The sequence below is a fragment of the Heteronotia binoei genome, chromosome 13 (genome assembly GCF_032191835.1).
Source record: "Heteronotia binoei isolate CCM8104 ecotype False Entrance Well chromosome 13, APGP_CSIRO_Hbin_v1, whole genome shotgun sequence".
In the NCBI taxonomy this organism is placed as follows: Eukaryota; Metazoa; Chordata; class Lepidosauria; order Squamata; family Gekkonidae; genus Heteronotia; species Heteronotia binoei.
Window position 1 is genome coordinate 13162819 of NC_083235.1, and position 25430 is coordinate 13188248.

At 48.5% G+C, this 25430-nt stretch overlaps 1 protein-coding gene across 1 annotated transcript in view; it reads left to right on the forward strand.

The window, feature by feature from the left end:
- The first annotated feature begins 831 nt into the window (after window positions 1-831).
- FAM120C (family with sequence similarity 120 member C) overlaps window positions 832-25430 on the forward strand; it is a 51228-nt gene continuing 26629 nt past the window's right edge. Inside the window, 7 exon segments of the mRNA XM_060252549.1 lie at window positions 832-937; window positions 939-990; window positions 1035-1394; window positions 18640-18886; window positions 21590-21672; window positions 22867-22995; window positions 24929-25031. Coding sequence (XP_060108532.1) covers window positions 834-937; window positions 939-990; window positions 1035-1394; window positions 18640-18886; window positions 21590-21672; window positions 22867-22995; window positions 24929-25031 — 1078 coding nt within the window. The 5' untranslated portion in view covers window positions 832-833.

The window sequence follows — 25430 nt, forward strand, 5'->3', positions numbered from 1 at the left end:
AAAGCAGCCATTTTCTCTAAGGAGAAATGACGTCTGCCACCAGGAGATCGCTTGTAAAATTCCGGGAGATCTGCAGGCACAGGCCGAAGCTAGGCGTGCCCGCAGCCATACTCCACTGCAGCTGGCCTTGCTTGACAGCCTAGGTGCTGGCGAGGAGGAACATGTGGTGGCTCTTCTCCACTAGCCATGCTGCATACACAGGGGGATCGAAGCCAGGCACCGCCATGCTCTGGCTCCCCCCTGCCCATTACAAGGGCAGGTGAGCATTTTAGGGCAGCAGCCCAGGGGCTTTTCCTTTGCAAAACCCAGGGCTCAGCTACTGAGTCGCTCCAGCTCCAACAGGAGCTGGCGGCCACGTGGGGCGCCAAATACATGGCACCCCCTTGGCTGCACTGACGTCAGAAACGTCCTCCGTCTTCCCCGCCCTGCAACAGCAATGGCCCTCGGTGGCTTTCGGGAATAGTAGTCCCGCCGCAGTACTTTGCCCCTTTTAACAGCTTTTCAGGGTCAAACGTCTTCCATCGGGACTACAACTCCCGTCACACCCTGCGGCGCGAAGGCATCGTGACAACAAGCCGGCCCGCTCTCCCCCCCTGGGAGCTGTAGTCCTGCTCTCCCCTCCTTCCCCGCCGACCGCCACGGAACCCGGGCGAGAGCCGAACTACATCCCCCAGCATGCCCGAGCGCCATTCGAGGGACAGGAGGAGGCGAAGAAGAAAGCGACAAGATGGCGGCGGCATCCCTCCCTCACAACCGGGAGCTGCCGTGAGAGGGTCGAGCCGCCCTCGGCGGGCCCTTCGGAACCGGCGCGCCTCCCTTCCCTCAGCGGCGCCATGGGGGTGCAAGGCTTCCAGGAGTTCGTGGAGAAGCGCTGCCCGGGGGCCGTGGTGCCGGTGGACCTGCTCAAGCTGGCCCGGGCCATGGCAGGCCGCGCAGGCCCTGCCTACTGCGCCGCCTTCCAGCCCCCCTACCCCGCCGGAGCCGCCCCGGGCCTGGCCTCCATGGTCGGCGCCGGCCCTTACCCCCACTCGCAGCACCCGCCGGCCTTGCCCCTGCTGGTGGACGCGGACTCGGCCTTGCAGCGCCTCTACGGCGGCTACCAGACGGACTGGGTGTGCGGGGGCCAGTGGAACGCCATGCTGGGCTACCTGGCCGCCCTCTCGCAAGCCTGCCTCTACCAGGGCGGCCTCGAGCTGGCCGTCATCTTCAACGGCGGCCTGGGCAAGGAGAGGCTGCCCGAGTGGGGCAGGAAGGCCCAGGCCGAGAGGCAGACCGCGCAGCTCATCGCCGGCCATGTGGGCAACAAGGGGACCCCGCCGCCCCGAGCCTGGTTCCTGCCGCCCGCCTGCTTGGGACACTGCATTCGCCTGGCCATGATCCGGTTCAGGGTCAAGGTAGGTAAGGAAGGCCTCTGGAAGACACGCTTTATGGCTGTGATCGAACATGCTAGTGAATGCAGTTTCAGTCCGCTTTCACTACGCTTGCCAGCCAGATTTTACTGGGCGAACTGGCAAAATCCAGTTTGGAAGTGCGCTGGCAGTGGATTGGAACGGCTTGATTTAGCATGTGTGATTGCAGCCTATGACTGTTACTTACTGATTAGATTTTTGCGAATCTCCCAATCAGTGCTCTCTCTCTAAGCTGTGGGTGTCAAACATGCAGTTTGGGGGCTGGATCAGGCCCCTGGAGAGCTCCTGTCAGGCCCCCCCCCCAGCAACTGGCTGTCATTGGCTTCCTTCTCTCTGGCTTCCTTCTGCATCACAGCTTGCTTTGCAAGGCTTGCTCAGTCGCACAGGAACTACAGAGCAAAATCTCTATTTTCTCCATTGGTTGAGACTCCTCCCTTGGGGAGGAATAGCTTGTTTTGCCAAGCTCAATTGTACAGCAGAGCTACTGAGTGAAGCCTCTTTTCTTTCTATTGGGTGAAGCTCCCCCCCCCCCCCCCCGTCCCATGGAGCAGGAAGGAAAGAGCCAGAGTTTCCTTTACCCAGTTCCCATGAGAGAAATACAAAGAAAGCTTCTTTAAGACCAATGAGTGCTAATGTTTTAAGTATGTTGTAAGTTTTAAAAATATATATATTTGTGTTTGTCTGTGTTCTTTATAAAATTTATATCTCTGCTACCTAATCTTAAATAGGTGCACACACGACGCGGCCTGACAGGGCTCAGCCCAACCTGACATGGTCCGGCCCAACAAGGTCTGATTTATGTCAGATCTGGCCCTCATGAGTTCTACACCCCTGCTCTAAACCAAGGGTGGCCAAACTTGCTTAACGTAAGAGCCACATAGAATAAGCACCAGACATTTGAGAACCGCAAGACATGGATGTCAGATGTTCGAGAGGTGGAAAACACGAAGGAAGGAAGGAAGATGGGAGAGGGGGAGGTGTAAAGAAAGCAACTTTAACTTTAAATGCATTTTCCAAGCTTCTGACTGGCTTAGCTTGGAGAAGTGATTTAAAGAGCGAAACGCCGCTGGCTAATGGAGTGGTGGGAGGCTTTGAGAGCCACACAGTATGTGTGGAAGAGCCACATGTGGTTCCTTAGCTGCAGTTTGGCCACCCCTGCTCTAAGCTGAGTTGCCATGAGCAAGTGCACAGATTTTTAGCCTCCAGCTTGAACCTTTTTGTCTTAGCTCAGGAAAAATGGCCCCAGAGCACAATAATTGATGCAGTAGCTCACCACTTGCAAGCCAGTAGAATTTTTGCTCACAAGACTCTGCAGCTTAGAGGGAACATTGCTTCCAATCCCTGTTGCTTCAGGGTTCTGGGTAATGTAGAATAACAGTAAAAATAACATTTGCCAGATAAAAACAGTAAGGAAAATTAGGAATACGTTATAAAAACAGATGGAGAATACAGATTGTTGTTCTGTGGAGTTGTCAGAATCCTTTGCTTTCTCTTTGCCTCTGTCTGCTTCAGCAGGCCTGTTAATTGTATCTTCGGTGACGGGCCAGTTGGTGACTCCCAGCCATGGTGCTGAAAGGTCTCGCCCTCTTTTGGAATTCCTTATCCATCCAGATTGGTAATCCTGGCATGTCCCTTAATGCAAAAATTCTGTTCCTGTGACTTTCTGAAGCTTCCTTTCTTCACCTGGTATATCCAGAGATGGTTCAGTGCTCAAACAGAGCCAAATTGCTAGCATGGCGTTAACAGAGAGCTGGTGAGGTTTGTGCTCTTCATATCCTCCCCGCTAGACCTGCAGTGCTTCGTTCTGGTCCAGAGCAAACTGCAGAGATCCTAAAGTGTGCCTTGGGAATAAGTGGTATAAGCGGAAGCATGCCTCTTCTTGCTCCAGCTGTTTTTACAGCTGGATCCTGAGATAGGCTTGGAGCCTGCAGGGCGGCACGGGTAGATGAGTCACCAGATCTGTTTGAGAGCGGATTGGTGGCAGCCACATGACCAGGAAGGGTGGGAGGAGGGAGATGCCTCTACTAGTACCACCCGTCCAGGCTCCCGGTGTGTTGTAGAGCCCGTATTCAGTGGATGCACACCTAACTGAACTGTCCACACGAGAGTCTGAGCCCATCTTGCAGGCCAGAGGTGATTGCAGGTGCATGCATTGCGGTGTACTTGATTCTTACGCTACCTGAGTGCTTCCCAAGCCCAGTGGTAGTGGCAGACTACATCCCATGCTGTAGTCTGCCATGCCTCTGTTACCCGTGTTGGACCCTGGTAACAGTGCCACAGTATGGTGTGTATAAGCACGTCAGTCTCCCGCTTTAGGTGAGCATTCTGCTGCTGCTGGGCAGGGCTTTTTTTTTGTAGCAGGAACTCCTTTGCATATCAGGCCACACACCCCTGATGTAGCCAATCCTTCTAGATTGGCTACATCAGGGGTGTGTGGCCCGATATGCAAAGGAGCTCCTGCTACAAAAAAAACCCCTGCTTCTGGGGCTGGCAGGAGAACAATGAGGGGCAGAAATGATATACTGCGATGCGTCAATGGCATGTTTGGCCCAAAACCCAGGCGTGGTGTCAACCCACACTCAGGAAACTATGGTGATATTGTGGAGTTTCCGAAGCATCAGCTGATGTCACATCTGAGGCTGTGATGTTGGCATGTCAGGGGAGGGGTGGTGGCTCAGTGGTAGAGCATCTGCTTGGTAAGCAGAAGGTCCCAGGTTCAATCCCCAGCAACTCCCAACTAAAAAGGGTCCAGGCAAGTAGGTGTGAAAAACCTCCGCTTGAGACCCTGGAGAGCCGCTGCCAGTCCGAGTCGAATACAAGAATGCGTGGGCATTCAATGAAATTGCTGAGCAGTCGGGTTAGAACGGATAAAAGGAAGTACGGTACTTCTTCACCCAAAAGGTGATGAACACGTGGAATTCACTGCCACAGGAGGTGGTGGCAGCTGCAAGCATAGCCAGCTTCAAGAGGGGATTGGATAGACATGCGGAGCAGAGGTCCATCAGTGGTTATGAGCCACAGCATATTATTAGAACTGTCTGGGGAAGTGATGCTCTGTATCCTTGGTGCTTTTGGGGGGGGGGGCAAAGTGGAAGGGCTTCTAGTCCCACTTGTGAACCTCCTGATGGCACTTGAGTTTTTTTTGGGGGGGGGGGGGTTGACCCCTGTGTGACGCAGAGTGTTGGACTGGATGGACCATTGGCCTGATCCAACATGGCTTCTCGTATGTTCTTATACAATACTGACTTTGATGGACCGAGGTCTGATTCAGTAGAAGGCAGCTTCATATGTTCATATGCCCTGTCCCCAAAGCTCCTAGGAGTGCCAGATAACAGCCTGACCTCCCCATGAATGAAATGGGGAGGAATGACTGTCACAAATCATGCCATGGAACAAAGTTAAGAGTCCAGCGGCAGTTTTAAGACCAAAAGAGTTTTATTCAGAGCATGAGCTTTCATTTGTGTGGGCTTTCTCAGCTACGTAGAAACGGAAGAGAATTGTTTTTCCATTTCTGTGTATCTGAGGAAGTGTGCACGCGCACGTAAAGCTCATACCTTGAACAAAACTGTCGGTCTTAAAGGTTCAACCGGACTCGCTTTGTTTCATTGCTTTAGACCAGCTGCCCACCTGGAAGAAATCATGCCAGGTAACACTTCCCTGCCACTTGGGCACCCTAAATGACTCTGATTCTAGCTCTGATTCTGTTTTGTGCACCTTTAGTGCTATCTCCTGCTTACATACATTATTGACGTGGTGCTTTAGCGATGTGGTAGAAGCAGCACGTGAACTGTGGTGTGCGCGAGAGAGGTGAACACTACAACTCTCACTGAAGCATCCCACCTTACAGATTTCATAGCCTCTGCCTGGCAAATGACTGTACACTAGTTATTAACCCGTACAGTGTTTTACTAGTCCATAAAAAGTCTGCCATGAAAACGTCGTGATGTGACGTCACCCCGGAGTTGGAAATGACTGGTGCTTGCACAGAGCCAGTTTGGTGTAGTGGTTGAGTGGTCGGACTCTTATCTGGGAGAACCGGGTTTGATTCCCCACTCCTCCACTTGCACCTGCTGGAATGGCCTTGGGTCAGCCATAGCTCTGGCAGAGGTTGTCCTTGAAAGGGCAGCTGCTGTGAGAGCCCTCTCCAGCCCCACCCACCTCACAGGGTGTCTGCTGTGGGGGAGGAAGGTAAAGGAGATTGTGAGCCGCTCTGAGACTCTTTGGAGTGGAGGGGGGGATATAAATCCAATTTCTTCTTCTTCTACCTTTTTTTAACTACAGTTTTTAGTCATGTCTTGGGGGGGAAATCAGTGTTACCAGCTTGCAAAGCCTACCCTGTTTTGTCAATTGTTGAGTAGAAAGCAAGGATCCTTTGCACCTCTTCTTGGATGCGTGTGGCAAAGATCCGCAGAATGGGGAGGTGAAGTCATATGATGGAAAAGATACCTCTGGGGCGCTGAGCCTTGGCTTGTTTCTCACTTCAATACCCTTCCCAGTTGCTTTGTTTGCATCTCCTGTCAGTGGTTTTCTGAGACAGTTGTCCACGGTCTTGGCCTTGATACTGGTGAGATCGTCACTCTGGCCTTCCTGTTTCTTGTCATGTGGCTTCCTGTCCCATGTTTGCTGCTCGTTGGACCCGTAGCCCGTAGATCCCAGATCTGGAAGCGATGAAGGACCATTGCTATAGAAGCCAAAGCAGCAGAGATTTGGGAAGGAAGAGTATCAGTAAGCTTACCCTTTGGGAGTTGGTGTCATGCAGTGCTTAAAGAGTCCAGAATCCTCCAGTCCAAAGCTCACCTTGGCCTCAAATTTGCAAGGTTGCTTTTAGGCTGTTCTCTCAGCCCCGTCAGACATAGCATCAGTTGCAGGAGTGGACTTTCATCATAGAAGGCTAATTTTGTCTGTCTTGAAGGCTGTTGTGTTTCTGCTACAATACTGTGATGGAACACAGTAAAACACACCCCAAGGCTGGTCTAGTCTCTCTTTTTTGAAGCACAGTTGTTTATTTTAGTTAGGTGATTTTTATCCTCCTCTTTCCGAAGGTTCTCTGTGATTTCCCGTGCAAAGGGTTGACCAGGTCTACATCTGTGCACTTCAGCATTGCTTCTCTTTCTCTCTCTGATGTGTGCTGCTCCTCAAGTTGGTCAGCTCCATTAGAACATCAGAAGAGCCCTGCTGGATAAGACCAGTGATCCATCTAGTCCAGCATCCTGATTCATACGGTGGCCAGCCAGTTCCTCTGGAGGGCCAACAACAGGGCAGAGAGGTCGAGGCTTTCCCCGGAGAAGAGCATCGGAAGCACCCTGCTGGATCAGACCAGTGGTCCACCTAGTCCAGCATCCTGGTTCACACAGTGGCCAATCAGTTTGTCTGGAGACCCAATAACAGGGCACAGAGGCTGAGGCCTTCCCCTGATGTTGCCTCTTGGCATTGCTATTCAGAGGTTAGCTGTCTTTGAACGTGGAGGTTCCCTTCAGTCTCCAAGGCTAGGAGCCACTGATAATCTTGTCCTCTATTAATCTATCTAATCCCTTTTAAAGCCAGCTATACACCTGTTAGCCAGCTAACATCCTGTGGCAGTGGAGAGTTGTATATATTTGTTGCAGAGCTGGTGCAGAGCATAGGGGCCAACTTCTTTTCGAACTGGAACTTTCTAAAATGAACACCATCTTTCTTTCCTGGCTAGAATTATAGGAGTATAATTGTCTCTCATACTCATTTCTAAAAGTTTGGATGAAACTTTTGGATGAAGTGTCAAGGCATGTTTGAAGTCACTTGTGTATTTACTTTCATAATTTCTGGATCCCTCTCATTCATTTCTTATTGGATAAATAAGTTTGTCACATTTGAGAATAGCTACTTATCATTATTCATGGTGGACGTGGCTTAAAGAAAATTTTTGGAAATTAATACTTACCAATGTAAATCCAATTATCCAAACAAATGTTCCATTTGATTCACATGCAGTCCTACTAGGCAACTGGCAATGTTTGGGAGCTGAAACTCAAGACAAAAGAAATAATATCAGTGTTACTGTCAATAGGAAAAAACTTTTATTAGCAAATGAATGGAAGGACAATAATGTTCCAACTATCCAGTCTTGGAAATGTAGGATTTGGAACTATTTTATCTTCTATAAATTAGCATAATCAAATAATTTTCGCTCCCCACAGGTATACAAAAAGAAGGCAATTACTGTGTGGTTTCCGGTTATTTCTTTTTTGATGCAAGAGGACATTCTTCCACAGAACCCTTTGTATAATTCAGTGATTTATTTCTGACTTTATTTCTCCAGATTGATCATTTAGAAACTGTTTTTTTCTTTGTCTAACGCACATCATGACTGCTGCATGCATTAAGTTGTCTAATGTGTTTATTTGTCTATTTTTGAACGTTTTATTTTTCCAGTAAAAAATCATTAATATGTTTTTTTAAAAAAAAACATTTGAGAACAGCAGTGCTGTTGAATAAATGCAGGACACCTACGGTGAACTGGAGCTTGGTGTTTGCAAGAGGTCAGAAAAACACAAAGCAATGTGTTGCTATTTACAAAAGGCGCACAAATTAGATGTGGCCCTGGGTACGGAACGAGTTGTCTGTCCTCTGCATGGAAACCGGAGTGGGTTGCCCACTGCCTCTTGTAACAGAAAGCTGTGCCAGGTCTTGATAAATTTTCTTTGGCTTTAGGGAGCCAGCCGTACAATTTAGGAGCCAGATTCATTTTCCAGTCTTCCAGGTTTTGAAGTTTGATGACCACAGTGTCTAATTATTGTGACCACAAAATCTAATCCTTAACTATTCACAGTTTCTTGTAATTTTATTAAGGCTGTGACTAAATTGTAGCATATAAGTGAACAAGTGGGGAATCTGCAAGGTTTTGGGGAGGTCACTTCATTTCCCCACACTATATCCCAGCAGTGGCCAAATTGTGGCTCGGGAGCCACGTGTGGCTCTTTCACACATATCGTGTGGCTTTTAAAGCCCACACTGCACCCCCTTGGCTGGTTTGGAGAAGGCATTTCTCTCTTTAAATCACTTCTCCATGCCAAGCCAGCCAGTGGCTTGGAGAATGCATTTAAAGTTAAAGTTGCTTTCTCTCTCCCTCCCTCCCTTCCCTCCCAAACATCTGATGTTTATTCTGTGTGACTCTTACGTTCAGCAAGTTTGACCACCCCTGCTAGATCCCCCTTTCTCTGCTTCTGAAAAGCCCCCATATCCTCTCCCCTTTCCCTGCTTCCTTCTGTTCTTCCCCTCCAACCAACCTTTTTTTAATCTGCTCCCCGCTCTTCAGCTTTGTTGTTTGTATACTTCATTGGGGTCCCAAAGCAGCTTATATCATTCCCCCCCTTCCTTTTATCCTCACAACAGCCCTGTGAGGTAGGTTAGGCTGAGAGTGAATGTTCTAGTATCACCCAATGAGCTTTTGTGACAAAGTAGAGATTTGAACCTGATTCTCCCTGATCCTGGACTGGTTCTCCAGCTGCTGCACTACACTGGCTCTCAGATTTTCCTTATTCTCTCTCTCCGGCAGCCTTTCCTCAAGGAAAGCCTGACAACAGTTAGGCAATAGTAAGTTTACTCAGGAGAGTTGTGTGGTTGCTACTGCTGGGCCCAGCCAAGTTGGACAAGTAGAGTGGAAGTTGTGGCACTGTATGGTTTGGTAGATGCCACCACACCTGGTGTTGCACAAATTGTATAGTAGCAAATTGCCCAGTTGTCACTGCTGGGCCTCGTGGCACAGAGTGGTAAGCTGCAGTACTGCAGCCCAAGCTCTGCTCACGACCTGAGTTTGATCCCAGTGGAAGCTGGGTTCAGGTAGCTGGCTCAAGGTTGACTCAGCCTTCCATCCTTCCAAGATTGGTAAAACGAGGACCCAGCTTGCTGGGTGTCAGGCCTTGGATTCAGCAGGAGCTTACAGGAGCACAACTCCTGAACCTTTCTGAGGGTTCCTCCTCTCCCCCACCTACCTATCTTGTTCATTGAATAGTAGGTGCAGTTGCATAACAATCCCTGAATGAGCTCCACCACCTATTTTTCTACAAAACAATCCCTGCTGGGGGTAAAGTGTAGCTGACTGGGGAAGGCAATGGCAAACCATCCCGTAAAAAAGTCTGCCATGAAAGCGTCATGACGTGACATCACCTCACGGATTGGTATTGACTCAGTGCTTGCACAGGGGACTAGTTTTACCTTTACACTGATGGGCCTGGTCCCAATGTATTCCCTCTCCAGGGCAGAAGGGAGAGAGCCAGGCAGCCTGGGAAGCCAAAATAGCTCTGGAAAGGGCCTATCCACCCCTCCCCCCATGTTTACTGACAGTAGTGAAGGTTGCCAATATTGTTGTGGTTGCTTAGTAACAGCACAGTGGCCACTGAGATTATCCTTTTTTTTTTTTAAGGTACACAGTGTGCTATTATTTTGGAAGGACTTAATGACCCCTTCCCATTTTGTCTTGTTTTTAAAGACTTAAACTCTAGGTATGCAGAAAAATCTTTTCCTCAAGCTTGTAGAAAGATCTGTCTTGTCTGTTCATCGCACCAGTTTCCAGATTTAACTATTCACAGATTGGTTCACGTTGAGAATTAGATATATAGATATAGGGTAACCATGTTTGTCTTCACTTCAACAAAAGGGGTTACATCTAACTCTAACTTGACTTTTCCCCAATTTTTCGATTTTAAAAGTTTTTATTAGTTTCTGGAAATTGGGGATAGGGGGTAAGAAGGGACAAGAAATTAAAGTTACATGTCAATCTTAATCTGCATAGAAAATACTTTCGTAAAATACAAGTCTACATCTACTGTACGTTCTTAAAAAACATAAATTGTTAAGTTATTATTTTAGCCTTACATCATCAGCATTTTAATATTTTGCGTTGTAGATCTTCTTGTTAAAATACCTGTTTAATTTGACATTTCCAATAAAAGCAATCTTATAGTACAAAGTACAGGGAAAAGGAGATATAAGTTCACACCAGAGAATCTTAAGAGTCTTGAGTATCTAACCAAGCGTAGAATTTCAACCAATGTTTTCTTGCTTCTTCCTTAGATTTCCCAGCTGGGATAAGTAGGCCAACTCTGCTGTTTCCAAAATTTTTCCCACCAAGTCCATTCTCGTAGAAATTTCCTGAAGTTCCCATCTGTGTGCCAGAAGAATCCTGGCTGCTGTGTTGATATGCGCCAACAAATGTCTCATCTCTTTAGAGTAGTCCTCAGGAAATATATTCAAGAAAAATAGTTCTGGTTTGAATTGAATCTGTGCCTTCATAATCTTCCGTAGTAATTCATGAACCATTTTCCAATAGTCCTTCACCATCTCACATGTTCACTGCATATGATAAAAAGAACCCACTTGTTTAGCACATTTCCAACATTTGTTAGACATATTAGTATACATCTTACACAACTTCTGTGGAGTCATGTACCATCTGTAAAACATCTTATACACATTTTCTTTAAAGGTTAATTTAATATTGAATTTCCACAATGTCTCCCATTCTTCCAAAATAATATTATGACCCTTCTCCCCAGTTTTACATAACTCCATTATTGCTTTTTAAAAGTTCTGTTTTACTGGATATTGGATATTGGAATGCATCTAGAAAGCAGCTGGTGATTTTAAATTAAAATTAAAAGACATTTGCTCCTTGGGAGGACAGCTATGACGAACCTGGGCAGTATAATTAAAAGTAGAGACATCACCCTGCCAATAAAAGTCCGTATAGTCAAAGTGATGGTATTCCCAGTAGTAATGTATGGTTGTGAGAGTTGGACCATAAGGAAGGCTGAACACAGAAGAGTAGATGCTTTTAAGCTGTGGTGCTGAAGAAGACTCTTGAGAGTCCCTTGGACTGCAAGAAGATCAAATCAGTCAGTCCTAAGGGAAATCAACCCTGACTGTTCCCTGGAAGGTCAGATGCTAAAGTGGAAGCTCAAATATTTGGCCACCCAATGAGAAGGGAGCGCTCACTGGAGAAGATCCTGATGCTGGGAAAGACAGAAGGCAAAAGAAGAAGGGGATGGCAAAAGAGGAGATGACTGGAAAAGCATTACTGATGTAACCAACACAAATGTGAGCAGACTTCGGAGGATGGTGGAAGACAGGAGGGCCTGGCGTGACTTTGTCCATGGGGTTGCAAAGAGTCAGACTCGACTGTGCGACTGAACAACAGCAAAGCATTGAATGCATCTGCCATCCCTGAATTGTGTCAGTGTATAAACAAGCAATGGCAAGAACTCCACGCACGTGTATCAGTGTCATGTGGCAAAACCCTCGGATGTGAATTGTAAAGTTTGTGCTTCTCTCAGAGATTCTCAGCAGACACCACAATAAAATTGTTGCCGGAAATACTGGCTGCCACCGCAAAATTTCTTGGCCCCCTGCTAAACCGGCAGCTGGGATTTGTGAAGCCCTGAGCTATGCTATAATGTGCCTGCGTGCAGGTAGAGTGTCACACCGCACATTGCATTGGAGGCTTGCATTTGGAATCCCCCAGGGCTCTTTTAGAGCAGGAACGCAGTTCCAGCTGGCTAGGTGTCAGGAGGTGTGTCCTGATATGCAAATAAGTTCGTGCTGGGCTTTTCCTACAGAAAAAAAGCCCTGGAATTCCCAATGAGGGTTTGGAGGAGGGAAGGGGAGTGATCTTCAATAAGCAACTGTAGGGAACAGAAGTATGTAGAGGACAGAGCAGCCTTGCTGGGTCGGGGGGGGGGGAGCTAACTCTTCCTTCCTGCACAGTTTTCTTGATTGAAAGTCTCAGCCCCAGCTGATTTTATCCCCAATACAGAAAAATACCGACACAACACAGGTACCTGTCTTTTTTCCCTGCAGGAGCTAAAAGCAGCAATCAGTGAGGAGGATATGGACTGAGGCTGCAAGCATTCTGGAAGGGGAGAAGTTAACTCTCCCCATCCACACCCTGCACCCTGGATGTCAAACATGTAGCCTATGGGCCAGATTAGGTCCTTGGAGGGCTCCTATCAGGCCCACAAGCCAGTCTGCTTCCTTCTCCCTCTCTGTTGCTTCTTTCTGCACCGCTGCTTGCTTTGCTAGAATTTCTCAGTCGCACAGGAGCTACAGTGCCAAAGCCTCTGTTTTCTCCATTGGCTGAGGCTCCTCTCTTGGGGAGGAAGGGAGGGGGGAGAGCTTGCTTTGATAGTGACCACAGTATTGCAAGAGTGCTGATATTTTAAGCAAGTTTTATTTTAGTTTTTTTTTAATCATTAATTGTGTTTGTCTGTGTCCTTTCTAAAGTTTATATCTCTGCTACCTGGCATTACATTTTATGACACTCATGGCCCGGCCCAACACGGTCTCATTTACGTCAGATCCGTCCCTCATGAGTTCGACATCCTTGCCCCACCCTGTTTTCCATTCCCTAGCTGATTTTGGCCCTATTAGGGAGGGGGGTAAAGTTTTGTTGTTGTTGTTCAGTCGCACAGTCGAGTCCGACTCTTTGCGATCCCATGGACAAAGACATGCCAGGCTCTGCTGTCTTCCACCGTCCTCTGAAGTCTGCTCAAATTTGTGTTTGTTACATCAGTAATGCTGTCCAGCCATCTCCTCTTTTGCCGTCCCTTTCTTCTTTTGCCTTCTGTCTTTCCCAGCATCAGGGTTTTCTCCAGTGAGTGCTCCCTTTTCATTTGGTGGCCAAAGGATTTGAGCTTCAGCTTTGGCATCTGACCTTCCAGGGGACAGTCTGGGTTGATTTCTCTTAGGACTGACTGATTGGATCTTCTTGCAGTCCAAGGGACTCTCAAGATTCTTCTCCAGCACCACATCTCAAAGGCATCTATTCTTCTGCGCTCGGCCTTCCTTATGGTCCAGCTGTCACAGCCATACATTACCACTGGGAATACCAACAGACACACTAAAAGCACTTGTTTTTCCCCTGGGGAGTGGAGTATTTTTGACAACAAAATGAGGGAGGGTTAAACTACCATTCCTGAACGGAGACCCTAACCCAGCAGTCCCCCACCTTTTTGGCACCAGGGACTGGTTTCGTGGAAGACAATTTTTCCATGAACCAGGGGGAAGGGTATGGTTTCAGGATGGTACAATTGTGCACTTTATTTCTATAATTACATTGCAATATATAATGAAATAATTATACAACTCACGGCCCGGTTGCTAACAGGCCACGGCCCAGTACCGGTCCATGGCCCAGGGGTTGAGGACCTCTCCCCTAACCCATATGCTCCCTTCCCCTATGGCTGCTTTTTTTAGGGAGCCAAAAAGACGCATCAGGAGTTCTAGTTACCAAAGTCCCAAGAATTGCCATGGGATTTTTCTCTTTAACTGATGTTCAAGCATCTGTTTTGGAAGGAGTTCCTGCGATGCCATTTAATCTTGTGATTCTGCCTTTTCTCCACTTTGAGATGGGTATAGGATTGGAAATTGGGGAAAACCAATTTTGTTGCAGAAACGTGGTATGCCTAGAGATTTTTGGTAAGAGTTTGTGCTTCCGTGCGTTCCATGTTTTGAGTAAAATGGAAAACAATGGATACTGATGTACCTTTCTAGGTCTCGATGAGGGAGATGACTGAAAGATTTTAGTAAAGTTACAGAAGTAAAGTTAGAGTCCAGTCTGGGTAATCAATATTTCTAATGATCTTTGCTGCAACTGAAAGTATAGCAGTTTTGCATTAAAGTATCACATCTGGAAAAGTCAAGCCTCCTTGAGTGCAGTGTATAACTTGGAATTTTTAAAATAAACTTATCATATATATATATTTTTTTTAAAAAGAATTGCCCATGGCTTGACCTCGAAAGTGCTAGGCTGCACTAACTTCCTTTAGAGAGCTGCCTGCACCCTCCTGAGGCCAAAGGTAAATAAATGGTCTAGCAAAGATTGGGAGATCAGCTGAGGCCGAATAGACAATGAAAGCAGCTGTTCTGAAAAAAGATGAGCTTCAGATACAGCCTTCTTTAGTAAATGAACAGTCCTCCCCTTCTCTCTCTCTCTCTCTCTCTCTCTCTCTGGGCACAGTTCCACTTAGAGTACATTGAGAAAATCAATTTTAAAAATATAAATCACTCTCCAGCCAAGTTAAATGTGCTACCATCCCACTGATTTTTAATAGTAGGGCGAAATACGCACTCTGATCCTTCCGCTTGAAATCGGTGAGATTTGAATGTTTTTAATATGTACGTGCGCGCACACACACTGAGTTAAGGATCTCCTATCCACACCGGGGAGAAATTAACGCATTGGAGGAGAGTAAATATCTGGAATAGATGAACACGGAACTTTTGGGGGGAGAAAAAGCCTAGCCGGGACTCGTTTGCATATTAGGCCACACCCCCTGATGTGGAACCAGCCATGTTCCTTCTTAAAAAAAGGCCTGGATGAATATATTCTTCTAGGGTTGCCAGCCTCCAGGTGGGCAGGGGAAACAAAGCATAAAGCTGCTGTGATATTCAACCTCCAAAAAATTAAACCAAGAGTCCAAAATTATGCAAAAGTACCAAATATAATTGTTTTACAATCAGTGAAGGCAATCGCTTTCAAGCCCTCCAAGGAACGCTATATCAACAGGAAAACAATTCCTTCTTCTCAGTTGTTTTCCTGTTGATATATTGTTCCTTGGAGGGCTTGAAAGCGATTGCCTTCACTGACTGCAAAACAATTATATTTGATACTTTTGTATAATTTTGGACTCTTGGTTTAATTTTTTGGAGGTTGAATATCACGGCAGCTTTATGCTTTGTTTCCCCTGCCTTTCTTCACCGTGATTCTCTAATTTGGTTACACAGCCTCCAGGTGGGGCCTGGAGATCTCCCAGTGTTACAGCTGACCTCCAGATTACCAAAAGCAATTCCTCTGGGGGGGAAATGGCAGCTTTGGAGGGTGGACTCTATGGCATTATATCCCACTGAGCTCCCTTCCCAAATTCCACCCTTCATAGGTGCCAACCCCAAATACCCAGGGATTTCCCAACCTGGGTTTGGCAACCCTATACTGACAGCATTTTCTCACATCACAATGCTCAGTAGAGCTGGGGGAAGAGAACGTGGAGGAATAACATCCGGGTTGGAAGGTTAATGACATTCTAGCAGCATTGCATTTAAAGCTCCATTTATGGAAGGGGGGAGAGTCTTTGTTCCAGATATGAGCTGAAGCTAGGGTTGCCAACGTCCAGGTGTTTAACTTCGAACACTCCGTGAGAGCTTTAACTAATACATATATTGAAAACAAAATTTTAAACCGCAGTGTATTTCACATATTAATTTGGAAATTTTTTTTACAGTCCATTTTACAATTTACAGTGTTTCTCTTCGTTTGTAGGACTTCCTAAAGTCCAGTGCACCAATGCAGGTGTGGTTGCAGTTCCCAAACTGGTGTGGCTGCAGCTGGACTGCTGCTTCCATCCACTTTCAGAGAATCCTCCTTCAGGCAGCTCACCAAGGGACTGGCATGTCACAAAATAATTTTTGTTCCAGTTAATAATATATTAAAATTGCATTTTTTTTACTAGAGTCTTATTCAAGGTGCTCCCGTGTAAAATGGACTGTAAATAACCTATTGGTTATTACCTCTTGTAGGGTACTTGGGGTGGTCACTGTTAGATCTTGGGCATTTTCAGTGGCTGCCATCCCTAATCTACAGAAAAGCCTTCCTGGAATTCTTAAAAACATAGGAGAAGCCATGCTGGATCATGCAGTCCAGCCCTCTGTGTTACACAGTGGCCATAACCCAGGTTCCATCTACAGGTCCACCAGTGGGGCCAGAACTCCAGAAGCCCCTCCACTGTTGCCTCTCAAGCACCAGGAGTGCAGAGCATCCAGGCATAAGAACATAAGAGAAGTCATGTTGGGTCAGGCCTGTGGCCCATCCAGTCTTTGTCACACAGTGGCCAAAATCCAGGGGCCATCAGGAGGTCCACCAGTGGGGCCAGAACTCCAGAAACCCTCCCAGTGTTGACTCCCAAGCACCAAGATGGACCGAGGGTCTGATTCAGTATAAGGCAGCTTCATATGTTCAAGAGGGAGGGATGGTGGCTCAGTGGTAGAGCATCTGCTCGGTAAGCAGAAGGTCGCAGGTTCAATCCCCAGCATCTCCAACTAAAAAGGTCCAGGCAAATAGGCGTGAAAAATCTCAGCTTGAGACCCTGGAGAGCTGCTGCCAGTCTGAGTAGACAATGCTGACTTTGATGGACCCAGGGTCTGATTCAGTATAAGGCAGCTTCATATGTTCTAGAGTATCACTGCCTCAGACATAGCCAATGACCACACAAAAGCTCATACCTTGAATAAACTCTTGTTCTTTAAGGTGCTCCTGGACTCAAAATTTGCTCTTCTGCTTCAGACCAACACAGCTGCCCACTTGGATCTCTGCTCCATATGTTTATCCTTACTAGGAAGGCTTTCTTTTTTTCTTTCTTTTAAGAATTCTACAAGTTGTACAAGACAGAATTTAAGATGAGAAGGCCTGGAGAATTTCAGGGGGGAGCTTTTCCCCACCCCCCACCCCCAATAAGGATTTTTTCCAGAGAGAGAGAGCACTTCAGATGAAATATTTCTTTTTAGAATCAGCAAAAATACTTCGTAAGGCAAAGTTTTCTCACACTTAAAATGTTGTATAGCATGTGAAAGGTCAGAGGGCTTTTCCAGTTTTTTTAGAGGGAGGACAGGGAAATTTGGGGAGCTCTTAAAATACTTATATGGTAGGCACAGCATCTCGAAGGTTTTTGCTTGTGTAAAGGAAACATTTTGGAAAACAGTTGACATGCTATAGAGTTTGGTGTTTTCAGTGTAGCTGGCTTCCCTGTGGTGATTCTATCAAAGGGTTTCTGTCCAAATGATACTCCTCCTCTTGTTTGCTGCATAATTTGTTTTCCGCCTGCAGCTTTTATTATTTTCCTACCTTTTAGGCGCAAACATTAAAGATGCATCCGTGTGCTGTGGTAGAACAAGGTGCAGCAGTTTACAATTCTTTCTCACGTATTGGGTATACAGTGGGGTTTTTTTTTAAGGAGAAAAAAAGATGTTTATACTGTTAAGTTCCACTGATGTGCCAAATAGTACTATTTTGGTTACAAATCATAGTAAGAACAGGCTTCCTTGGGAGAGGTATTTGTGAGTTCCTGTATTGTTTGGGGGATTGGACTAAATGACCCTGGAGGTCCCTTCCAACTCTATGATTCTGATTCTGTTATAAATGATGTATTTTAACATTGGAAGAGTTTAGGTTTGATAGGAAAGAAACTATTGCATGTATTTCAGGTTTCCCCAGGATTTCCATTTCCCCCCGAATAAAAACAGCTGCAAGGGGAGGAAAACTTCCCACGGCTTCGTAATTTCTGAAAATTTTACACCTCTAGCTTTTAAGTCCAGTTTCACAGGAAGGTATTTGTTAATGTCTTGCGGCTCTCGAACACCTGACGTTTATTCTGCGCCACTCTTACGTTAAGCAAGTTTGGCCAAATCCTGACGTGTAGGATGACCTGTTTTAAGGGCCATGGGGAGGGGCTGTGGATCAATGGTGGAGCATCTGCTCGGCACTCAGAAAGTCCCAGGTTCAATCCCCCCCAGGTCCCCATTTGAAAGGACCAGGCGGTAGGTGATACGAAAGACTTCTGCTTGAGACGCACCACCAATCTGAGTAAGCAATACTGACATAGAGCCAGTTTGGTGTAGTGGTTAAGTGCGTGGACTCTTATCTGAGAGAACCGGGTTTGATTCCCCACTCCTCCACTTGCACCTGCTGGAATGGCCTTGGATCAGCCATAGCTCTGGCAGAGGTTGTGCTTGAAAGGGCAGCTGCTGGGAGAGCCCTCTCAGCCCCACCCACCTCACAGGGTATCTGTTGTGGGGAGAGAAGACATAGGAGATTGTGACTTGCTCTGAGACTGAGATTCGGAGTGGAGGTTGGGATATAAATCCAATTCCTCTTCCTCCTCTCAATGTTGGGAGCCAGTTTAGTGTCATGCTTAAGTGCACAAACTCTTATCGGGGAGAACCGGGTTTGATTCCCCACTCCTCCACTTGCAGCTGCTGGAATGGCCTTGGGTCAGCCATAGCTTTCGCAGAGTTGTCCTTGAAAGGGCAGTTTCTGGGTGAGCTCTCTCAGCCCCACCCACCTCACAGGGTGTCTGTTGTGGGGGAGGAGGATAAAGGAGATTGTGAGCCGCTCTGAGACTCTGAAATTCGGAGTGGAGGGTGGGATATAAATCCAGTATCTTCTTTGATGGGCCGAAAGGGTCTTTACCTGCCTCCCTCTTCCCGGCAGGTCTTCCAGAGCCTGGAGGACCATCATCAGGAAGTGGTCTCCTTCTTCCGAGAGAATGGCTTCCACGGGCTGATCGCCCACGACTCAGAGTACGCCCTCTGCAACATCCCCTCCTATTACAGCTCCCACGCCCTCAAGCTGAGCTGGAACGGCAAGAACCTCACCACCAACCAGTTCCTCATGCAAGAGGTGGCCAAGCAGCTGGGCCTCAAACTGGGCAGCTTCCCCATCTTTGCTGCTCTGCTCGGTAAGCGGGAACAAGTGTTGCCAGGTCCAGTTCAAGGAATATCTGGGGACTTTGGGGGAGGAGCCAGGAGCAAGGTTGTGGCAAGCGTGATTGATCTCCAAAGGGAGTTCTGGCCATCACATTTAAAGGGACCGCACGCCTTTTCAATGCCTGCCCTCCATTGGAAAGAATGGATGGGGGCACTTTCTTTTGGGGCTCGTAGCGTTGGACCCCCTGGTCCAATCTTTTTGAAACTTGGAGGGCGTTTTGAGGAGAGGCACTGGATGCCTCTGCCTCAAATAACAGCCCTCCCAGAGCCCCAGCTACCCATGGATCAATTCACCATTATACCCTATAGGAATCAGTCTCCATAGGGCATAATGGAGTGCCCAGCGGACATTTCTCCCCCCCCCCCCGCCACTTTCTGATGACCATAAAGCGAGGGGAGGGCCTCCAAGCCGGGGGATCCCCTGCTCCCACCTGGAGATTGGCAACCCTAGTGAGAATGGAGCGGCTTCGTTTAGTTAACAATGCCAAAACGCAGGTTGACACCACACGCTTAACCTTTGGGCTTGTAAAACATAAAAACATAAGAGAAGCCATATAGGATCAGGCCAATGGCTCATCCAGTCCAACATTCTACTTCATACAGTGGCCAAAGCCCAGGGGTCATCAAGAGGTCCACCAGAGGGGGGAAGAACTCCAGAAGCCCTCCCTCTCTTGCCCCCCAAGCACCAAGAAGACAGGGCATCACTGCCCCAGACATAAGAATGTAAGAGAGGCCGTTTGGATCAGGCCAGTGACCCATCCAGTCCAACACCCTGTGTAATGCAGTGGCCAAAACCCAGGGCCCATCATGAGGTCCATCTGTGACTTTAAGAACACAAGAGAAGCCATGTTGGATCATGCCAGTGGCCCATCCAATCTAACACTCTGTATCACACAGCAGCCAAAACCCAGGGGCCATCAGGAGGTCCACCAGTGGGGCCAGGACACTAGAAGCCCTCCCACTGTTCCTCACCCCCAGCACCAAGAATACAGAGCATCACTGCCCCAGACAGAGAGTTCCAACAATACGCTGTGGCTAATAGCCACTGCTATGCCTGTAGCCATCACCACCTCCTGTGTAGATAACTGGGGTATACACACACCCAGAATACAGAGCATCACTTGCCTCAGACATAAGAGAAGGCATGTTGGATCAGGCCAATGGCTCATCCAGTCCAGCACTCTGTGTCACACAGCAGCCGGAGGCCACCAAGGAGGTCCACCAGCGTCCAGCAGGGCCAGAAAATAGTGATCTCTCACACACCCTGTGATTCCCTTCCACGTATGCAGCACACTCCATAGCTGACTGCAGACTGTGAATCACAGGAGGGGATGAGTATCTGCATCCGTGCAGAGCTCATGGGTAGAAGGGATCCAGGTCAGTCTTGTGTCAGGAGAAGGTGAGACAGCAGCTGGCTGGAATTCCTTCAGAGCAGCAACAGCCATTTGCGTGAGATCACCACCTTTATTTTACTTTATTTGATTTATGTCCCACCCTCCCCTGGATGACCCAGGCTAGCCCAGTCCCATCAGAGCTCAGGAAGCTAAGCTTCACTAAGAAAGTCCAGGGTTGCTCTGTAGAGGCAGGCAATGGCACACCACCTCTTTTTCTCTCTTGCTTTGAGCTGGATGGCCCAGGCTAGCCTGATCTCGTCAGGTCTCAGAAGCTAAGCAGGGTCAGGCCTGGTTAGTATTCGTATGGGAGACCACCAAGGAAGTACAGGATTGCTACATGTTTGAGAACCAGTTTGGTGTAGTGGTGAAGTGCACGGACTCTTATCTGGGAGAACCGGGTTTGATTCCCCACTCCTCCACTTGCACCTGCTGGAATGGCCTTGGGTCAGCCGTAGCTCTGGCAGAGGTTGTCCTTGAAAGGGCAGCTGCTGGAAGAGCCCTCTCAGCCCCACCCACCTCACAGGATTTGATTCCCCACTCCTCCACTTGCAGCTGCTGGAATGGCCTTGAGCTAGCCATAGCTCTGGCAGAGGTTGTCCTTGAAAGAGCAGCTGCTGTGAGAGCCCTCTCAGCCTCACCCACCTCACAGCGTGTCTGTTGTGGGGGAGGAAAGGAAAGGCGATTGCGAGCCACTCTGAGTCTGATTCAGAGAGAAGGGTGGGGTATAAATCTGCAGTCTTCTAGCTTTTGCTGCAGCTAGATTTTTAAAAAATTGTTTTAATATTGTGATTTTTAAAATAAGCGTGAGCTGTCTTAAGTGTATTTATGTAGTTAAAAAGGTAAAGGTATTTCCCTGTGCAAGCACCAGTTGTTTCCGACTCTGGGGTGACGTTGCTTTCGCAGACTTTTTGCGGGGTGGTTTGCCATTGCCTTCCCCAGTCATCTACACTTTCCCCCCAGCAAGCTGGGGACTCATTTTACCAACATCGGAAGGATGGAAAGCTAAGTCAACCTTGGGCCGGCTACCTGAACCAGCTTCCGCTGGAATTGAACTCAGGTCGTGAGCAGAGGGCTCCGACTGCAGTACTGCAGCTTTACCACTCTGTGCCACGGGGCTCTTATTTATGTAGTTAGGCGGGCTGAAATGAGCACAGTCAATTTTAACTCTGCGTCCGCTGTCAGTGCAGGGCTTCCTGGGTCTTATCCGTGTTTCCTCTATTGGAATGAAACCCGCTGCTAGCTGCAAGCAACAGTTCCCTGACCTTTTCCTCCTTGTCTCAGGTAACCACATCCTCCCAGACGAGGACCTGGCGGCCTTCCACTGGAGCCTGCTTGGACCAGACCACCCACTGGCTTCACTCAAGGTAGCCCAGGGAGGGGGGAGTCATGAGCAGTGTTCTCTTTAAGCCGCAGAGTCTTGTGAGCAAAAATTCTACTTTGTGAGCTACTGGCATTAAAGTGGTGAGCTGCTGCATAAATTAGTGTACTTTGGGGGTCATCCTTCCTGAGCTCAGACAAAACTGTGTGCGCTTTAAGCTAAAGATCTGTCAGCTAGCTCACGCTAACTCAGCTTAGCGGGAACACTGGTCATGAGGCAAGAAGTGCTGGCTTGAAGGTCATACTGTTCTTCAGGAGAGGCGGAGGAGCAGGCAGATTTATGTCCTGTGGAAAAGAGACTGTGGGGTGGTGGGGAGCCATCCCTCCAGCCTTTTTGTTCCCACCCTTTGGGAGTGGGTTTCTAACAGGAAGCAAGACAGCTCTCAAATTTCGTGGCCATCTCTGGGAAAGGAATGGGCTCTGATCTGAAGAGTCGGTGTAGGGCAGGGGGTCCCCAACATGGTGCCCGTGGGCCCCATGGCACAGGCCAACATTTTTCTCTGTACCCCCCAACCGTTGTGTTGTTGTGTTTAGTGGGCGGGGCCAGATGGGGCTTTTGCCCAGCAGAGATTCCGATTGGCTGCTGGAGATGTGATTGGCTGCGCGTGTTTTTAAAAAGAGCTGCTTTAGCTGCAGCTGCCACTGCAGCACAAGGATCTTCGCTGCACGAGCAAAGGGACACCATGGCAGCCATTTTGTGCCCGAACCCACTGTGCCAAGTCTGAATTCCACAGGCTCAAAAAGGTTGAAGGAAGGAAGGGCCCTGGTGTAGGGAGTGATGGCAGGTTCTAGCAGTTCCATTTTTGGTTCCAGAAAGAGAGGTCAGGGTTTGACCTCTGAACACCTCTTGCCTTGAACGCTCTCGTAGGTTGCTGTAAGGCAAGCTGTGACTTGGCGGCACTTTCCCACTATCACACCAGCATTCCACAGAGGAGATTTTTTCCCATCTTCTGTTGTGTGCTGATGATGCGCCAGGATTACGGTTTTCCCACACACGGCCTCCGCGTGTGCCCACAAACCTGGAGATGCGCATCACCCCTTCACACCCTTCGTGCGGTCAACACACCGAGTGCCCGTTGACACGCTGCACTCCCAGCTGTGCAGAGTACAGCTGCATTGCCGCTGTTTGCCACCCCCCTCCGAGAGCCTCGCTCGAGTGGCATGGTGCTCTCTTCTCCCAGGTGCGTGCCCACCAGCTGGTCCTGCCGCCGTGTGACGTGGTCATCAAGGCCGTCTCCGAGTATGTCGGCTCCATCAAAAACCCCTCGAACTTGGATGTGATCGGGAGAGACGTCTTCAAACACTCCCAGGTGAGTCGGAAGCTAGCAGCATGTGGGGTGAGAAGACCACCCCTCCTAGAAAGCCCGCAGTGCGATGCCCAGATCTGCGTAGAGGAGTGTGCTCCTGGCCAGGTTGCCAACATCCAGGTGCCCCCTGGAGATCTCCTGCTATTACAGTTGATCTCCAGGAACATCTAAGACCTTGGAGAAAATGGTTGCTTTAGAGCAGGGGTGGCCAAACTGCGGTTCGGGAGCCACATGTGGCTCTTGAAGCCCCCACCACCACATCAACTGGCTTGGAGAAGGCATTTGTCTCTTTAAATCACTTCTCCAAGCCAAGTCAGCTGGCGGCTTGGAGAACACATGTAAAGTTAAAATTGCTTTCTTTCCACCTCTCCCTCCCTCCTGCCTTCCTTCCTTATGAACATATATGAACATATGAAGCTGCCTTCTACTGAATCAGACCCTCGGTCCATCAAAGTCAGTATTGTCTACTCAGACTGGTAGCGGCTCTCCAGGGTCTCAAGCTGAGATTTTTCACGCCTACTTGCCTGGTCCCTTTTTAGTTGGAAATGCCAGGGATTGAACCTGGGACCTCCCTCCCTCCCTCCCTCCCTCCCTCCCTCCCTCCCTCCCTTCCTCCCTCCCTCCCTTCCTTCCTTCCTTCCTTCCTTCCTTCCTTCCTTCCTTCCTTCCTTCCTTCCTTCCTTCCTTCCTTCCTTCCTTCCTTCCTTCCTTCCTTCCTCCCTCCCTCCCTCCCTCCCTCCCTCCCTCCCTCCCTCCTTCCTTCCTTCCTTCCTTCCTTCCTTCCTTCCTTCCTTCCTTCCTTCCTTCCTTCCTTCCTTCCTTCTCTCAAACATCTGATGTTCATGTTTTGTGGCTCTCAAATTTCCAACATTTATTCTGTGTGGCTCTTGCGTTAAGCAAGGTTGGCCACTCCTGCTTTGGAGGGCTGACTCTATGGCACTGTCCCCTGAAGAGGTCCCTCCCCTCCCCAACCCCGCCCTCTCCAGGCCCCACCCCCTAAATCTTCAGGCATTTCCCAATCTGGAGCTAGCAACCCTAGTTCCTGGGGCGGGGGGGGGCGGTTCCAAAGGGGCAGAGTGAAGAGGTTTGTGGTGACAAGCTGAGCAGGGAGAACCCCGGGGGGGGGGGGTCCTGTTTCATTGCTATCCATTTGTTAAAGTCGGCTAGCTCTTCATTCATTAGAGACCTCCCACGCCCTCTCAGCCATTTTCTTTGGGGACAGGCATGGTTGATTTCCACATTCATTGCCTACGGCTTGCAGTATTCTTCCCTTATCCTCTATGTTATCCTCACAACACCCCTGGGAGGTAGCTCAAGCTGAGATAGGGTTGCCAGATCCATTTCAAGAAATATCTGGGGACTTTGGGGGTGGAACCAGGAGCAAGGTTGTGACAAGCATAACTAAACTCCAAAGGGAGTTCTGGCCATCACATTTAAAGGGACCACCCACCTTTTAAATGCGTTCCCTCCACTGGAAATAATGAAGGATGTGGGCACCTTCTTTTGGGGGTTACAGAACTGGACTCCCTGGTCCAATCTTTTAAAAACTTGAAGGGTGTTTTGGGGAGAGACACCGGATGCGATGCTGAAAAATTGGTACCTCTACCTCAAAAAACAGCCCCCTCCCCAGAGCCCCAGATACCCACAGATCAATTCTCCATTATGCCCTATTGGTCACCATAGGGAATAATGGAGTGCCCAGCTGACATATCCCTTCCCCCTGCTTTCTGGGGATCCCCTGCCCTCACCTGGGGATTGGCAACCATAGACTGAGATCATGTGAAAGGCCCAAGGGCCCCCAGCGAGCTTCCACAGCACGAGCGGGGATCCAGACTGGGTCTTTCAGATCTAGCCACCTAACAGCAGCTGGCCAGGCTCTTTGTCCGCAACGTCATCTTTTCTCTGCCTTTTTTTTTCTTCTTCTTAATATCCTCAGTCCAGGACCGAAGATAAAATCGAGCGCTTCAAGAAAGCCGTAGAATATTACTCGGTGGCCACGAAGGTGCCCCCTACGCCGGCGGGCCAGTCCCCGTATGTTCGTGAGTATCCAGGAGACGCTGGTCAACTTCACCTCTCTCTCGACCGCGTTTTTCTCCCGCTGCCCGAGAAGGTGAGGCCCCAGTTGGTAAATCTACAGAGCCCTCATCTGGGAGAGGTCAAACCTGGACTTAACCTCTAGAGTGATCATTTCCGAACCCAGAGCGTGCCTTTAATCAGCAGCATGCCTAGAAGAAGTGTGCTTGAGGGGTGGCTTCTCCAGTGGCAGTGCTGTAAGAATCCAGAAGCTCTCCCTGTTGAACTTCTCCTTGGCATGAGCTGTTAAAGGCATGGGAGTCCTGTTGAATTATTTCCACATCCAGTGTTCTGCTCGTAAAGTGATCTTAATAGCCCACCCCCTCAGTTAATCAACATGTTTTAGGATGTGTTTTGAAGATCTC